Genomic DNA, 17,395 nt, shown 5'->3' with positions numbered 1-17,395 from the left:
TCTCACCTTCAAAGTACTATGTACAATCAACCTAGAATGCTTGATTCCCTAAATACGTCACCCCGAAACCATATTATTGTTTGGTAATTTCCAGTGGCACCCCCTCGTGATGACTACTGCACCTTTGTCGCCCACGCCGCCTTCACAAGTGTGAATCGTGATTTGGGCTTTCGCAACAACACAAAAGTTTCGTCCTAGAGCTTGGTCAGCTCGCAGTAGCGGATCGGATCCAGTCCTAATTTTTAGCTGTTTACGACACCTGATCCCTATCACTTATTCCCCGTTAGATGGCAATGTACGAACAGATCGACGTCGACGATCGTGAACTCGAGGCCCAGGGGTATGCACCGGCAATGCCCAGGCGGTTTTCACTATTGTCACTTTTCTCGCTAGGCTTTGCGCTGACAGCTACGTGGAATGGATTCGGGAGTGCTATCGGTGCTAGCTTGGCCCAATCCTCCTCATCGGGAACTATATGGACTCTGGTCATCGCTGCTCTAATGAACTTCGTTGTTTCACTAGGAATGGCGGAGCTCGTTTCGGCTTTTCCAAACTCTGGAGCACAATATTATTGGTCGTACAAAGTTGCGAGTCCAGAATGGGCGCCTTTTGCGTCATACATGTAAGCGCAATCGATTGTTGTGCCGTGTTCTACTCGATCATTCTGCCTGACGTGGATAGGTCGGCTTGTATCAGTACGTGCGGCTGGTGGCTAGGTCTCGCTAGCGTATGCAACTTTGTTGCGGCCACAATATTGGCTATATTGCAGATTTGTGTCAAAGAGTACACTCTCCGCCCTTCGCATCAGTGGTTTTGCTATGTTGCAATCATCTGGCTAGCTGCCCTACTCAACATATATGCCACACGGTTCCTCCCAGCACTTAATAAATATCTTCGTGGGTAGAAGGATTATCCCCAGTGTCAACTATTTGCTAACCGTGTTTCAAATGATTCAAGTTTACTTTTCGGTATCAACACTCCTCATCACTATCCTGGTCATCCTTGTATGCGCCGCTCCAAATTACCAGTCCAGCGTATGGGTTTTTACAGATACAACAAGTTTTAATAGGTCATATGACAAAAGCTTTCTCTTTGTTTTATGCTTATTGAATAATACTTATGGCTTTATGGGTACCGATGCTGGTGCTCATATGGCCGAAGAGATCCCTTCTCCGTCCATCAATGCACCCAAGGTCATGGTAAGGTTTCCACGTTACCTGCATCATTACCCTGTAATTTTGTGCTGACAGTCAAAAGATATATCCAGTAATTATCGGGCTGGTCACTAGTAAAGTACCCCATATCGTAGTGGTGGCTTTTGATATACAAATCTAACATCTACAGCATGGCCCTTTGCGGTTGCATGTATGTATGTGATAACCGACATTGAAAGAGTTGTCAATCCTCCAAGCGGGATCAGCTTGGTCGAGATTTATCTCCAAGCTACGGAAAGCGAATTCACGACTATTTTACTCTTGGCAGCTTTTGCAATATGCCTCTTTGGGTGCGCAGCCGCCAATATCACAGGTTCAAGTCGTCAAATTTGGGCCGCATCCAGGGACAATTGCTATCCTTTATCAACATGGCTAGCACAGGTCCACCCAAAGCACAAAATGCCTATGAACGCTGCCTGTCTGACGGCAATTTTCGCTACGGTAAAGGTACATAATGTATATCAAAGCATTGAAGCTAACTTCGTTAGCTCTACGGATTAATATTTTTGCGATCAAGTACTGCTTTTGCTTCAATGGTCAGCGCCAATATCGTTTTTATGATGACCTCGTATGTCATTCCACAAGGAATTGCTGTGTGGAGGGGACGTTCTAGCGTTCTTCCTAGACGTCATTTCCATCTTGGAAGATGGGGATCATTTGTCAACATCACTAGCTGTGTGTGGGTTTGTTTTCTGAACATTGTGGCTTGCTTTCCAATAATTCGGCCAGTCACTGCTGCCAACATGAATTGGGTCAGGTAAGATGTTTCCCTTCTCAAAGCCGCATTAGATCTGTTGAGCTCAGAAAACTGACACTTGTGTCCTCCAGTGTTGTCATATTTATCACTACTGCCTATATGGTCTTGGCTTGGTACCTCTGGCAACGACACGTATTCACGGGGCCGAGGTTAAACACGCGGTTCATACAAAATTCCCGTTCGCGAGCTGCGAGTCTTCCTCATAAACATTCTCCTTGTGGCCTGATTGATCAACCCAGCAATGAGACCATCGACAAAGACGCGAAAGTGGATTGATCGTCTATGCCTGGCTTCTGTGGGTATCTTGACCGGTCCAAGAACAGTTTGTCTATATCCGAATGTGCTTTTCATCGGATATCACGAGAAGGGATTATATGACGGTCTGGCACAGCACGATTCTGTTTAATCTGGATAATCATTTGGTTTAGGAAGGGTGCATACTCATTATTAGAATAAAGACCAATATCTGGAATGAATAAGATGCGCGCTTAGTCTCTCTATTACTACCCTAACGTGGCCGTGGATCATTCGTGGAACTCAACAATATCCCCGATCCGCAAATTTGCGGAGCGCATTTGCAGATATGCCGCAGCCTAGGACTCACTACTAGAGTTCGTCCCTTGCTCTTCTTTCTTCTAGGTTGTCCCGAACAGCATTTGCAAGCAACTCGAAGTCCGCATACTCCTCAACCTCCACTATATGCTCCCCGTCCCACTTTGTCGCCCATAGATAGGTCTGTTTATGGTTTTCCTGTGCAAAGTGTCAGTAGACGATATTAACCTAGTGGACATAGCCCGCTTACCATTCAGCAGTAGAGATCCGTTCTTCGAAGCCACTGAAATGGATACCCAGTCCCCTTCCGCAGCCCGAAAAATCCATCCGATCGCAATGGTTTCCGGGACCTGAAACATTTGGTAGAACTTCCATTTCCACGGCTTTGATGCCTTCTCGGTCATATACGTCAGCGTAGCGATGGCTGCCACGCACCACAAATCTGCAATCCGGAGCAAGAACATTGTCGATGAAGTCTAGACCGTCGCCTGTCTCCCAGGGACTGAAGAGCTCACGGAGTCGTTCAACAGAAGGAGCGGGGGCCATTGCTGCTATAGGCCTGACTTGGCCAAGGAAAATTATGACAGCGGAGAAAAACTGAAGCTTCATTGTGCAGATATGGATGGTACGATGCTGATCCTGAAGGGCTGGTTGTTGGCTATCCGTTGGGGCTGCGATGTGATGTGGGCGGAGGAGATACTTGGCCGATAGAGCGTGGCCAATGCCTAGATCGAGAGTCAATTGACAGGGTTGAGACTTGAGGGACCGCTAGTAGGGCTCTAGAATAGTAAATGTTCTCTGACGAAAGGTCCTGACCTCTATTGGAGCCGGTGATGAGAACATTGTACGTGGATGTTGCCATACTGAAGTCTCTAGACTGAGGTCTTTAGTTGAAGAATGATAAAGTTGGATTTCTCATAGTGCACAGAGTACATTTGTCAACCAAAATGACCGATTACCGGAATTAAGTAGTTAGTTAGGAAGCTCCAGATGATTCAGCCACCGGTCCTGACGGTCATAAACTGTTGGTTATGCGCAAGAGAACTAATTCAGTAGGGGAAGGTTCGAGTATCCAGGTCCTAAATTCATTTACTTATAAATGCTACCATCAGTGCACATGAATGATACTGATATTTGTTGACAACTGTCAATGACTACATTATGCAGGTTAGGATATAGACCATATTTTAGCCCGGGCACGGTTGTATGCTACTCTGTACGAGTAAGCTGGGTACATTTGATCGCACCGTAACAAATTGGAGATATAGTAATTACGTGTATATATCCCTTCCTATAGTATCCCTCCTATCTAAGGCATCTAGAGCATCTCTCTACGACGATGCCGCCCCGGGTAGGAGCTATTATTGAGAGCCATGGATGCTCTATTCCAAGATAGACTACCTAGTATGAATATCATTACCCAAATTGGCTACTTGCCGAATAGAGATACTACCACATCCGACTTTCCGCGGCAGAATGCTGTAAGGGTCCTAACATTGCATTGTCATGTGACTCATCACATGACCCTTCATAACCTCCTGAAGTGCAGCGCACCTTGGGCCACTTATTCCCAGTTGAATACATGTTACCTTTTAATGCTTTGTGCCTTACAGGCGCTACATTTGACGCGATTCTATGTACTGCTGGTCTTGGTTTTGCATCAAGCATGGGACAGCACAGTTCTGGAGCCAGTGGAACTTGCTCAACTACCCGGCCATCGTGACCGGAAGAAAAGAACATCTACCCTCATGACTCGTGCTGATAAAGATAATTGGGATCTCTGTAAGCCAGCAGCCCAGCCCAAATCCACCTTTATGTAAAGCTGACCGCCAATGCATATTGACTTTTGGTTTGAATCATCCAAAGCATAGCCGCATTTGCAACGGATAACAAGACACGGTGTGTTTTCGATCCACGATGTGACCCCACCACACGTTCTCAAATCCCTTCGCCTCCTGCTCCGCCCATACTTCTTCAAGCAACGGAATGGTGCTCCCAAACATCTGATACCGCGTCCGGTCATTCCACACCGAGCAGAACTGCACGATCTTCTTCCGTATCGATCGATCGCGTAGTTCGCAGCCCGCGAAGAAGAGCGGCAGCAACGCTTGCCGGGCGACCATGCTCTCGTCACGACACGCTACCACATGGTCCACAACAACCCGGGCCCAACGGACAACATGCGCTGGAATCGGACTTCCCGGCTTCCATCGGAAAACGCGGTAAATGTAGAGAAGCAGGCCGTGTCTCCACGCCTCCGAGCAGTGCATACAATCTTGGTCTTTCTGGATGTCCTCTTCGCTACTACCGAAGGCAAGCGCGGCAGGGGAGATGTGATGCCAGGACTCGAGCGCTTGCTCGATCTGGGCAATCATCGTGGTGTCGAAGGTCACGTACCGCATGGACGACGATTGGCGCTTTTCGGCACTCAGACGCACAACTTGCATGAGCAGCGTGACCACGCTGTGTGGGCACCCGCAGAGGTCAAAGAAATTCCACTTCCGATCATCGGGGTTCGATAAGATGGCTTCGACGTATGCGTACGGGAACACGCAGTCTTCCCGGGATAAGAGACTGGTGATGGCATCCCACCTAAATAGTTTAGCTGGAAGGGCCGGGCTGATTTTGCCTATAAAGTTTGGTTGGGTGGGGGTGGGGGGCGGGGGGCGGTTATATACCACAACAGCAATCCTATTTGAGCGTCTGCTCGAGCGGACGTGGTCCATGCTTCGATGCCCCCGCACGCTTCGATGAGGCCATAGGCTCCCTTAAGATGTGTACTCCAGTATCCAAGGGTGGATTGAGTTTCCTAATCTTCGTTATCAACTTGGAATAGGTCCGAAAAACAAAGATAAAGGTGCAAACTAACGTCGAAGGAAAATAAGATCATAATCGCATCAAGCACGGAGGAGCCATCTTCCACATTACCGGATGCGTTGAGGCTCTCGCGGAGGAGTTTCAATGCTGTATAGCGATGGTCATCGGTTGATGGGCTCTTAACATGATGGCCCGCTAAAGCCATCACCGCATGTACCAGAAACATAGGTTCCGGAACGATGGTTTTGCGGTATCGAAACGGATTCATCTGTAAGTCGAACGTTAATGGGATCGTGCAGAATTCCATATTGTCTATGACTTGTTAGTGAGCAATGACAAGAGCGACTGGGAGCAGAATAAGCGAACATCTCTGAAGGACAGGCCCAAACCGCTGCCAGATGCTATTGTACAGTACGCTCGGTGGCATAGATGTAGTAGTGTTGGGGAATTCTGAAGCTGTCATGGGACTTGACTCTATAGTAGTAGCGACTTGACTCGACCATTCATAGAAGGCGTCTCCGTCAGCTAATTGTAGCTGTCTGTCATCTGTCGGAGTAGATGAACATGGGGTTTGGCCTTGGTCTTCTTCACTGTTATCGCGATGCGGCTGTAATTCAGCTGTCCTAGAATCGGTCTCGGGGCCGGGGGAATCGGCAGCTCTAGTTGTTGGCGATGCATCACCCGAGACCTTGAATGGCGTCTCTACGGAGAGGCTGGCTTCCTCGGAAACATTGACTTGAGAAATATTTTTATGTTAGCCAAGAACCGTAGTTTTCTATTGGTCTTTAGAAGCCAGACAAAGGACAGGACAATACCATCAGGTTCGGGGTCTTTTTGCAACGTAATTAGTAATAGGTTCAACAGGCGCTCCGTAAGGTGGATAAATGATGGCTGGTTGAAAATGTATGGTCTTACGATCTCTCATAGGATGTTCTGCAACGAACACGAATTGCTGAGGTCCATCTGCGTTTCCCATCCGACCCCTATTGGTCCTACGGGCTGCTGACCTTTTTACGGGCCTATTGGAGAGAGAATATCCTGGCTTCCAGGACAGCTGCATTCTGCCTATTCCGTAGATACCAATTAGGGTATGGCCAGATTGTTCGCAATGTTCGCATCGAGCATTGACGGATACCTTGTGGAAAGGGGCATCCTATGAGGGGGCGGTTGCGAGCAGAGAGAGAAATCAGGTACTAACTAGTTAACTAGGCACCGGGTTCAAGCTTAGTAAGGGTATAGTTAGTATCTTGACGTAATCAACCACTGAACCGCGGATCATCCGCCGTAGCCACCACTCCTTGAAGCTTATTCAACCACCAACCGCATCAAATTGGGAAAAGTGTCGCACTCGCGGCTGTGCTCCACGCCGGCTATGTTTTGTCCACGTTAGCATGTTGCTGCCTTGAAAATGCCTGGCTGGCCCACCGAACTTCTCGAACCCAGTGAGCCTGATACTCGTGTAGTTTGGAGATGCGAAGGCGAACAAGCGCCTTCTTATATTCTAGACGTTTATATTCAACCGCGTCAAAATCCCCCTTCTCAATGAACTCTTGGGTGTGAGACCGCATTGCAACTAACTTGGTAGATGCTAAGATCGCTTCCTCAACATCGGCGGGTAGGGCATCAGGCAGTCCCCAATTCCCGGAATTGACGATGGCCTTGGAAGTAGTCTGTTTTTTTGGGAAGAATATTCTCTTTCATTAAGGACGTCTCGAACCGTATCAGTCGATGAACAGTGTGCTTGATAGTGTTCGGGATATGTCTGGTCAGTTTTGTGTGCATAGATCTCTGAAACAGGAGCAGAGCCGTGTCTGGCTAGGGGATATGTAAGTCTATATGAAGCGGAAGTCGAGTCCGATTGGCAACCTACCTTCGATCACTTTCCCCAGGTTCAAGCGTCTGTCATGGATTGAAGCATCCTCCGGATAGCTGGCAATAATAAAAGCCGCATGAGAAAAATTGGCACAACCTTTCTATGCTTTGCCGGAGGAATGAATGCCCCCAACACACGCTACAGTGGTCTGTACAGTCCCTCTTTTCTTCTCGCTGAGCCTTCCTACTCCTTCAGTCGAACGGATATACCAACGGATAAATTGCTTGATAAGCACAATGTCGGGTGCTGGGCAGCCCTCCTTTATCTCATAGCCAGGCGGCTTAAGTCCATCTCCCACTAGGAATCTGACATTGAAGTGAGATTGGGTAAGCTGAAGAATTGTTTGCATCCACTCAACACTCATTCTTGGAACACTTTGACGTATCCGGCCTGTAGCTGCTTGAGTTCGCCAATGCGTTTATGCTTTCTACGCTCAGAGTCCTGTTATCTATGTGCGGTTGCATTAGATCCACTTGTCAAACGTTGTTCATGGCGTTTTTGCTTATGGGCATCCTCACGTCGAGAATGATCCTTCTTTGGGCCTATAGCCATTTTTTGGGCACGCTGTAAAATCGCGGATGAGAGAAGCTATAAACCAGATATGAAGAGATACACAGAAGAAGCAATTGACTTGTAGACGGAAAGAAATAAAAATGCCGCTTCCAGCTGAGGAAGTGGCTGGCCTTTTATACTACCTTCGATCCAAGCCATTACCCGAGCAAATCGATGATCCATCATCGACATTTTGTTTGCGTACCCCAAGGAAATCGCCACACTAGGCTGAAAGGTTACTCGCGTCACTTGGTTTTCCTCTTCTTTATTTATTTTTTTTACTATTTTTGGGGGGGAGGGGGGGGGGCCGGATATAGCGAGGAATGAGTAGACTCGAGAAATGCCTATGTGGACCGTTCAACAGGCCGCATAAAAAAGAGGGCATGCGAGTAAGCCGGGAAGGAGGTGACGGCTCAGTGGACGCTCAGTAAGTTTCTGGGTGAGTCCTCAGTGAGCGGTGATTCGATGTATATTACTTACTGAGAAGGCCCTGAGTACCCTCACTAAAGCGGCGGCACTCAGAAGAGAAAATCCCGAGTCATGCTAGGTGTTCTGACACGTATAGGTACGTATAGAATTCATCAATCTCAATCTCTTATGCTACATAATATACAGTTAAGCAACAAAACAATATACTAATTATTAAACCCATATCTTATCTCCCGAACGCAATCCTCTGCCATATTCCTTCTACATCCCGACAAAGCTCGAGGAACCCTTCGTCTTCGAGCTGATTGCAGATCCACGTTTCTAAACTAGCCATACGCTCTTCGGTGGGGTTGGATATATATGAAGAAAGATCTGCTGTCGTTAGAGCATCCATAATCTTTGCTTGTTGCGCCTCTCCTTGCTTCCCTGTCGATAGTTTGCTCGCTTCGGTTCTCTCGGCTTGTAGATTGCATTTGATAGATGGATAAGATGGAACAACTGGCGGATTGACTGCTTTTAGGCATGGAGGTTGCTTATGAGGTCCTGTGTGAGCTGATATGTTTGGTCCTGACTCTGGATGAGGCTGTTGTCTGTCGTTTTTGGCGTTAGGTAGTTTTGGTGGGAGTAGTCGTAGGCGAGGCATGGTAGTACTTTCGCCTGAAGTGGCTGGTCGTGTTTGCGTTTGCATGCCCAGCTGGTTTGAACGGGCAACTTGTGGTGGTTTAGTAGGTATTTGAGATTTTTCGATTGTATCTGTTGCTCTCATGAATTGTTAGTGCACGTATAGATGTGACGAAGTTTATATCTAGCCTCCGTACCTATGTTCGATGAGGTACCACTAGTGACTGTCGCGTATGGGACAGTGGGTGGTGCTTTTGTCATGGTATTGGCTCTCTTGGAAGTACTCGACCATGGAAGAACTCTCCGTGGTGGTATGTTTATTTCTGGTTTGAGAAGACGTTCAGCAGCTGACGAGGTGAAGGGCCGCGATGTGATTATGTCGGAGCTTGTCACGTCCTTCTGGCCGACGGCTGGGGCATACTGGAATGGTGTCTGTGCTGTTGCGAGGAAAGCTTGATCTTTGGTCCCTTTAGCACAGGTCGTATCACTTGTTTGAGCAGTGCTCCATGACGTAGATGGTAACGAGTTGCCTGCTGCGGTCAGATATACAGTACTGTGCCAATGGCTACGGAAAACCCACAAGCTGTAACGCTAGATGACGAACCTGATGCACCGGTGGTCGATGAGCGTTGGAGACTAGAAGCACCCACAGGCTCGGATGGACCTGGCATACTACTCAAGCTATATGGAGGTCCTCTGCTCATAGATGTCCCTTCGATCGAACCCGAGTTCCATTGTGACGAGGTCAATTTGCGCATACTTCCGACACTAGGCTCTGAGACTGGACACCCTAATTCTCTGAGAATAGACAAAGCGGTGTAGTAGTCGGAATCAAAGGTGAACTTGATTTGAAATCGGCGGACCTATGATGGTGTTGGTTTTGAGTCAAAACATATAGCCTCTTTTCGTACCGTATTTCCCCGTGGATATTTCACTGCAAGGCATGGTGGCTTCACGACCACTGCGAATCTTGGCTTGGATACTGCGTGTTGACTCGACTGGGTTATACTTTCAGCTTCGATAATGAAGTGAGTGAGGTCAATCTCTTCCTGAAAACCACTTCAATTAGCATCTGGCTTTCCTCTGCTCCTATTTCCAACATGACTATTACCAAGCTTTCATGGACACGGAGGACCTTCAATAGTACTCTGTCTGGGGTGAAGCTTGTCATCGTGCGCCTCTCAAATATAGCGGTCATATCTCCGTTGCCCATAATATGACTCCAGTTGAGCGGGCCTCTGTGGGTAAGCGATGTAGTTGTATGGGAGAACTTGGCTAATGATAGACGAGTGAGAACGGTTGGATCGGGAGGTTGTTGGGCCCGGCTTTGCATCATGCGGACTGTGATGTGGATATGGAGGGACAAGTTATGTTAATGTTAATGGAATATATAAAGACTATTATGATAGTCAAACTATGGTGAGTGTTATGAAGGAGCCGATGAGGGGCACTAGGAGACAAGGAAATGACATGGTGCTTGGAAGTATAGAGCAGGTGACTGGAGGCTAAGCCTAGTATTGCCAACACGGATAATACACATCCGCTTTACAGTCAACCACAGTATCAGATACCAAGCAATAGAGAGATATAAAAAATGAACTAGAATAGACAGCAAATAGTAGTGTGTCGGATCTCGAATGCGCTGCTTTGGCAGAGAGAATTATTTTTCTTATCTAGAAGCTACAGAAGCTACTAGGCATCGGTTAGAGGTCAGAATAAGGAAGAGGAAGTGAGATAGACCAATGCAAGCCATGATGATCGACGAACCCTGATCTCCCGGTATAGTTGGTGCCTGATATATGTGGTGGTAATTCAGGCACTCCATGTGATGAGGATTACTCATCCTGCCAAAACCAGACAAACCAAGCAAACATGACCGGAAACGAGCATTCCGGAACAACCAAGACTCCGGCCACGCGCCTGAGGCCAGAAGGAGCAGCAGCGCGGACTTTTGCCCTGCGGATGAACGACGGACGGATCGATCGCAGGATCAGCTTGTCTTCATATTTACGCTGCGCCCTCTCTCCCCCGGCCTTTGACAAAGGAATTGACGCCTGTCCTCGGGTTATATCTGTCGCTGCTACTCCTCAATAATCCGCGCGGCGGCTTTTTTGATTATATTCCAGAGCGCTTCTCACGCGAACGTCTGTTGTTGTCCCGTTGTCGCATCCTCTTTGGTTTCGAATAGGCAGTTCTCCGATAGCTTCATATCGCGACCCAGCTGTCAGCCCGTTACCGGAAAACATCCCTCGAACACAGCAGGCGAACAAACTCTCCGGAACACGACGAACTCTCGATTCCACGTCAACATACTCCGATCATCTGAGAAAGGGAATTCGGAACGATATTCCAGAAGAACAGGAAGAACGGCTTTCGAGAAACGGAGCCTTTTCGACTCCAACTTCTTTGTGGCGCGTTTAATAGCGAGGTCTCGCGCTTCTTCTGCAGAAGGTGCCCTTGACCAGTAGACTGGGTCCGTTGGGTCAACCTTGGTCTTTCTCAAAGGTATTCCAGGGCGCCCTAGGAGAACCGGTTATCCCCTTCGAAGTCGCGGAGCGATACTCTCAATCGGTTTTTGGCGTGCTCAAGTCAAAGCAACATGTCTTCCCAAACCCCCCGCACCTCCCTCCGAGGTAAGTGCTACCACTCTCGTTTTTGCCAGTGTCACTTCCGTTTTTGTTGAACAACCAGTGCTAACCGTCCGTAGAGGGTTTGCGGCAGGCTCCCAAGGCCAATCAACCATTCATTCCCGATACTGCTCCGGTTCGGCGCTCACATCACAACTCAAATCAATCACCTCAGCCAAGCTCGATGTCACAAACGCATTCGAATTCCCCCGCGCCCAACTCAAACAATCCACATTTACCCACGGAGGGCTGGGACGGCAAAGAGCAGAAAGTACCTATGAACACACGCGAAGTAGCAACGCCAGGCAACAGGCCGGGCCTCTTTCTCACCGTGCCGGGCAAGGTGGCTAAACAACCTGATTTCTATGATCCTTACTTTCCCCTCAGATACCTCGAGGTCCCCAAGTGTGCGTAGGCCTTTACAGCAACCCATGATTATGACAATAATACCACTGACACGCTATAGCGGACCATATCTATAAGCGCGCCCACTACGGCCTGCAATCTGGTATATCAGACGAGGTCGATTTCGCTCTGTACCATCTTGTTCAGATTTCCAACCAGCGATGGGACAAATTCAAGTTCGAGGGGTTCCCTTTGCTGGCCGAAACTCTCATGGAGAAAGCCATTGATGTCTCCATAATATGCACGGGCGTAAAATGGGAACTCCAGTATGAATACCGCTATCCTATGGAGCGTGTTAATGTCCTCAACTCTCTACACGGAACGCGCGATTTGCTCGAGAGGATCAAGAGAATTCCCGTCACTCTGCCTAATGATACTCTCGAAACGTACGAGTTCAACCACCGTCTACGGAATGTAAAGGAAGCTACCCTGGTTCTCCGGAATATGGTTCTACTCCCCGATAACGCTTTTTATGTCTCACGTTATGCGAAGGGACTTTTGAGGGACTTCTTGGTCATCCTGCTCAACCTTCCCAACCAGCCTCGCCTCAATGAAATCAAGAACGATGCGTTAGACATTGCGGAAGAGGTTACCAAGTTCTTGAGGACCGACCCAGAGGATCCGCTTTGGATCTCCCTCCTTCAATGCCTCGAGTCCCCAGATCGTGCCCACGTCGTTCGGGCGCTCTGGGCGCTCACCCATTTCTCCACTGAGATTAACGATTCTGAGGGTAACCAAGCACTGGAACGCATGCCAAAACAAGCTCTGCAACAAATGTACTTCCATACTCTTCTGGACTTAGACAAGGACATCCTAAGCGGAGCGCTGGACTTCTGGTACCAGTACACGCTTTCGCGTGAGAACATCGAGACCATGCTTGACATCTTCGACTTCCCAAGCGTGTTCGTTCCGCGAATGATCGCCCTACTAACACACGAGGCGCGTCCAAGCAAGAAAGAGACAGTTCTCCAGGAAGAGAAAGTCGCACCGCCGCCATCCGAGATCCCTCGTGTGCCAGCAGAGCTACTGAAAGATCTAATGGAGCTACAAGAGCCAGAGCGTAGCTCACGCTGGTTGCGCTGTTGCTTCGTGGAGGATGCAGAGTGCGAAATCACCCAAATAGCCCTGTGGCAGGCATACCAGAGTCGATTCGCAGACCCCCGGGTACCGGGCGGTGGTGTCCTCCCGGCCGCCGAATTCATCAAGAACGTCAGCACGACATTCACAAATGCGCAAGCGCAGGTCATCAACGGGCCTGGCGCGGCGACTCGCTTCATCATCAAGGGCATCCGTCCGCTAGAAACAGCCTACACCTTCCAGGGATTCCCCTACCAATACTGCAAATGGGCAGATAACTCGAAGCCCTCCAAAACCTGCCAGCGCGCTTTCACCACCCCCACCGACCTGCGCAACCATGTTTTCGCCGACCACATGGAGCTCAAGCCCACGGACACACCGGGCCACTACAACCTGGACAATGCCGAATCCCCGGTCCACACGTGCCTCTGGGACAACTGCACCCGGTTCCGCTCATCCGGCCCCAGCAACAACACCGCCATGGTAGCCGGCCATGTGGCATCACACCTGCCCGAAGAGCGCCCTGCCGATGCAGAGCCCCCAGTCTCCAAGCGCGCTGTACTTCAAGAGCGGATCGTCCGCAAATGGTTCTACATGGATACGCCAGTCAATGAGAGAGGCGAACCATTCGGTGTAGCCTACAAGGCGGCGTTGGTCCTGCGCAACATCGCCAGGAACTTACCCACCGGCATGGCTCATAAATACAATGGGCTCTCGTGGAAGAAAGCCGTATTCCTCAGTCATCGGCCGAAGATCGTGGAAACGTGGGACCGTAATCGGTCGCTGCGTAAGGAACTCACTGAGTTGATTATGATAATAGAGAAAGAGGATTACTATTGAAAATGAATACGTGACATGGGGCAGCGAGCAGCGAGCCTCGAGCAACGAACGAACTTTCATGTTATCATCGTCATCATCATTATCACCATCTTCATCTGGCTAACTATTGCATTTGCTGAGTTTCATTCCATTTTTACTTTGATATATTGTTGTACAAATACCCTGGAATTTTTCCCTTTTTCTTCTTTTCTTCCTTTTTCCTTCGTGCGGTGGTGTGGTGAACTCATTTTCATTTCCAAAATTACTTCCCTTTTCCCCTGTCAGGGGTTACACTAAGTTCCAATAAATCCTCCCTTTCCCACTCCTGTTCATTATGTATGGTACTAGTCAGGGCATGACGTTTTGGAGAGAGAGGAGTGTGATATGATCTTTATCTTATTTTTAGTTTCTTTGTAACGGTGGTGAGAGGGGAGCTTTGATCGGCAATCTGACATAAATTAGGCGTCTGGAACGGGGTGGCGGAGGATTGATTGATTGATTGATCGGTGAAGGTGGATTTGGTGATGGGACTGTTGTGTTATCCCGGGATTTTCTTTCTTTCTTCTTTGAGCTTCATTCACAGTATTCTCGTTTCGCTCGCGCAGTCCTTGCTGCTGCATGCCTAAATTCGACGAGTGTATGTATGATAGGCGGAGTAGTAGGTTAGGTAGGCTACCAGGTTAGGTAACGGGGTGATGGGACTATTTAGTTGTTCCCCACAATGACCTTCTTAGACCAAATGTGTGTGCTGTTTGCACGATTCGGGTTCCATTCCACCATCATATGTTTCGATTCGTACTCCCTTCGGCATAGAGAATAAGAATGTATGATAGATTGGTGATCATGATTACCGCATAATCTCCGGATCATCAACATTGACATAGACATCTGCCACAAAGTTCTCGTAATTCGCCCACGCCATCTGCATACTCCCCAGTCCTGGTCCCGCGTAGCTGAAATCAACCGCGTCCCAGACATTCGGCCACGCAGACGCAGCGACTGCCGCTGCAGCAGCTGCGCCGTCAAGACCGCTGTGACTCTCGGGTGCATGCATAAAGCCTTGTGCGTCTAATTGCATAGCCACGGACTGTTGCTGCTCTTGCTCCTGCTGCTGCTGTTGTTGCTGGATAGATAAATCCAGCGGGGAGAACTGCTCGGAGCTGATAGCTGATTCGGGATTAATGTTGGATGAAGATGGACCAGAGCCAGAGCCGGCTGGAGTAGAAGTAGACGTGGAAAGTAATTGCGTCCGTCTTTCCTTTGCCCTATCCATTAACTTAACCATAGGTTTCCATAGCATCCCGCGTTGCGAATCGGCAATTACTCGTCCCAGCTGACTGAAGGTATACTCGACTGGTTCCCAGAAGCGTTCCATGACGGCTTTGTCCTCGCAGACGCAGAGTTCTGCCAAAGCAACGGCGAGACTATGCCAGGGCGGGAAAGCGAATTCGATCCATTGGTAGGTGGCGAAGCGGGGGTCAGAGCGGAGACGATACGAGGCTGTGAGCACGTTGACTGCGAATTCGAGGAGACGGTCACCACGGACGAGGGGCGGGGTGAAGTTTGGGGCGCGTTGGAGAGGCCGTAGGGTGATGAGTTGCATGGACGCGTGGGTGCATTCTGCTACGGCTGCTGTGAGCCAATGGAGGGGGTTGGTTGCGGGGTTGGCGTGAGCGAGGAGTTTTGAGACAGATTGTTGAAATTCGAGGACGAGTTGCTGGCGGATGGCGAGCGTGTTGATGGAGGGTTCCATAAAGTCAGAGAAGTTGAGGGATCGGGTTACGTATTGTGCTTTGCGGGTAACCATTGTGAAGGTCATATCTGTAAAGCCTGGGGAGTCGGGTGGATTTGAGGTCATGGTTGGGCTTATGTCGATGTCGTTCACGTTTGCTGGCGGGTGAGATTCTAGCCAGGCGGCTTGCATCATCGGTTCGGAAGCGCGGTCCATGGATGCTTGGATGTCCAGAAAGCCAATGGCGAGCCAGACGCGGCGCCGGAGTTCTCGCTCGAAGGGGGTTACGTGGAACGGGGGGTCGGGGAGGTGAAGGGATAGGGCTTGCGCGATGCGCAGAGCCATGCTGAGCATTGTCCACATGCGACGGCTTTGGTCTTGGGAGCGGAGGGCGATCTAAAATGGAAGGTTTAGTGGGTGTGAAGTGGTCAGGATTGGGGGACGTACGAGGAAGAGGACATAAGCCTGTAGGACGGTGAGGTCATTGGTGGTGATAAAATCTGCGCGGGCGAGGGCTGCTTCGGCTTCTTTCTGGTACTTTGCTATCATGGATGACTTGGGGATGCCGAAGCAGCGCATGCTCTCTTCGTCGTGAAGACTACAGGAGGCGGCGAAGTAGACAGAGTAGGCGAGGGCAATCGGGGCCAGATGCCCTGGCTCGTAGTCCAAATAGGGCTTTCCATCCACGAGGAATTCCTTCACCGAGGGCCTGTGGAGAATCTTGCAGAGCAGGTCTACCCTCTGCATGAATATACAACATAGCTGTTGATGGGCAGGCGAGGGGGCCGGAGAATTGCTTTTTGCAGAGTCACTGCCGCTTGCCATGGAGAAAAGTCGGCGGTAGTTGATTAGGTTGCTGTTCTCAGCATTACGGTGATCTTCCTTGGAACCACTCTGCTCACTGGGATGTACATCCGGCACCTGTCCAGGAGTTAACTAAGTAACCAGATCGTTGGATATGTGTAGAAGTTCCTAGTGATCGACTCACCTCATTCAAGAGACTGGCCCAAAACGAAGACCCCAAATACGTATCCGGAGTCCGAACACTACCAGGCTGCGAGTCATCGTCATCGCCATGCTCCCCATCCGACGACCCAGCCTGTGAGCCTTCATCGACGGCAGCAGCTAGAATAGCGCGAGCGGAGGCCTGATTGCCCCCGCGAGCCAGTTCACGGATGATGGTTTCCAGCTTCGCCACACGGTCCTTCAGGTTCGCATCCTGGTCACCTGGTCGCTCCGTTGCTGGTCTGCCGGATCTGCCGCGCGGAAGACGTGCCCGTTCAACGGGGACGCATCTCGTTCCGAGACGCTGGCAATTCGTGCATGGGTTCAGCTTGTCGCATTTGACTTTGCGCTGCCGGCAAGTTTCACAGCTCAGACGCACTTTAGGCTTGTTGGTGGAGTGTGCGGACGGAGCGTTGCCTGCTTCGTCTGCTGTCTGCTCGGGATGATTCATTATTATATGGGCCAATCTTGTGCTAGTGGCCGGCCAAATGGAAAATCATAGACTGCTAGTTGGGATTTACAAGGGCTGAACATGGCTCATATCGGCCAGCTTGGATGAAGAGACTGATCAACGGAGGAAGTAGACATTACGGAGTGACACGAGATAAGCCGGAGAGCAAAACGAAGAAGGTAGGATGGATGATTATTATTGGGCCCCAATCCATGGATGGATCGCCCGTGGCGGCCTCAGGACCCACACTTTCTGCTCTGCGCTTTCCTAACATCTACAACACACCTGTTCTTGTCTCTGGGACGTATAATACGGCGAATATGGTAGTAGAATAGACGTGATACTGAAAGTAAGGAAGGAGCGAGCACTTCGATACCGACAGAGTAACCCACGCGCTACCGGTGCCAGCATCGACTGAGCGCCCGCACATCTACAACTTGTCAACTCAAACTACAGCCATCCAC

The 17,395-nt window shown here is 49.6% G+C and overlaps 6 protein-coding genes across 6 annotated transcripts; 2 read left to right on the top strand and 4 right to left on the bottom strand.

Annotated features, from left to right (window-relative positions):
- Positions 1–287: 287 nt before the first annotated feature.
- On the top strand, positions 288–2,247 carry AKAW2_80241A (uncharacterized protein; the record flags this gene model as incomplete). Its single annotated transcript, XM_041681240.1, has 7 exons — positions 288–622; positions 682–896; positions 958–1,199; positions 1,258–1,288; positions 1,345–1,655; positions 1,703–1,971; positions 2,043–2,247. The coding sequence occupies 7 exons, from the start codon at positions 288–290 to the stop codon at positions 2,245–2,247; spliced, it is 1,608 nt and encodes a 535-aa protein (XP_041548202.1).
- Positions 2,248–2,710: 463 nt separating this feature from the next.
- Positions 2,711–2,987, bottom strand: AKAW2_80240S (uncharacterized protein; the record flags this gene model as incomplete). Its single annotated transcript, XM_041681239.1, has 2 exons — positions 2,711–2,721; positions 2,774–2,987. 2 exons carry the CDS (start codon positions 2,985–2,987, stop codon positions 2,711–2,713), a joined length of 225 nt encoding a protein of 74 aa, XP_041548201.1.
- A 1,392-nt stretch (positions 2,988–4,379) lies between these two features.
- Positions 4,380–6,400, bottom strand: AKAW2_80239S (fungal specific transcription factor domain-containing protein; the record flags this gene model as incomplete). Its single annotated transcript, XM_041681238.1, has 6 exons — positions 4,380–5,115; positions 5,202–5,332; positions 5,393–5,652; positions 5,707–6,075; positions 6,156–6,170; positions 6,256–6,400. 6 exons carry the CDS (start codon positions 6,398–6,400, stop codon positions 4,380–4,382), a joined length of 1,656 nt encoding a protein of 551 aa, XP_041548200.1.
- A 2,020-nt stretch (positions 6,401–8,420) lies between these two features.
- Positions 8,421–10,151, bottom strand: AKAW2_80238S (uncharacterized protein; the record flags this gene model as incomplete). The annotated part of the gene is made up of 5 exons (XM_041681237.1): positions 8,421–8,947; positions 9,013–9,345; positions 9,396–9,678; positions 9,727–9,864; positions 9,927–10,151. The coding sequence occupies 5 exons, from the start codon at positions 10,149–10,151 to the stop codon at positions 8,421–8,423; spliced, it is 1,506 nt and encodes a 501-aa protein (XP_041548199.1).
- Positions 10,152–11,414: 1,263 nt separating this feature from the next.
- On the top strand, positions 11,415–13,764 carry RSC9 (putative chromatin remodeling complex subunit (Rsc9); the record flags this gene model as incomplete). The annotated part of the gene is made up of 3 exons (XM_041681236.1): positions 11,415–11,448; positions 11,523–11,849; positions 11,909–13,764. 3 exons carry the CDS (start codon positions 11,415–11,417, stop codon positions 13,762–13,764), a joined length of 2,217 nt encoding a protein of 738 aa, XP_041548198.1.
- An 826-nt stretch (positions 13,765–14,590) lies between these two features.
- On the bottom strand, positions 14,591–16,931 carry AKAW2_80236S (Zn(II)2Cys6 transcription factor; the record flags this gene model as incomplete). Its single annotated transcript, XM_041681235.1, has 3 exons — positions 14,591–15,871; positions 15,923–16,396; positions 16,464–16,931. 3 exons carry the CDS (start codon positions 16,929–16,931, stop codon positions 14,591–14,593), a joined length of 2,223 nt encoding a protein of 740 aa, XP_041548197.1.
- Positions 16,932–17,395: the final 464 nt, after the last annotated feature.

Source organism: Aspergillus luchuensis, chromosome 8 (assembly GCF_016861625.1).
Source record: "Aspergillus luchuensis IFO 4308 DNA, chromosome 8, nearly complete sequence".
Lineage (NCBI taxonomy): Eukaryota > Fungi > Ascomycota > Eurotiomycetes > Eurotiales > Aspergillaceae > Aspergillus > Aspergillus luchuensis.
Note: the sequence above shows the minus strand (reverse complement) of the source record. Positions and strands in the feature narration are given on the sequence as shown.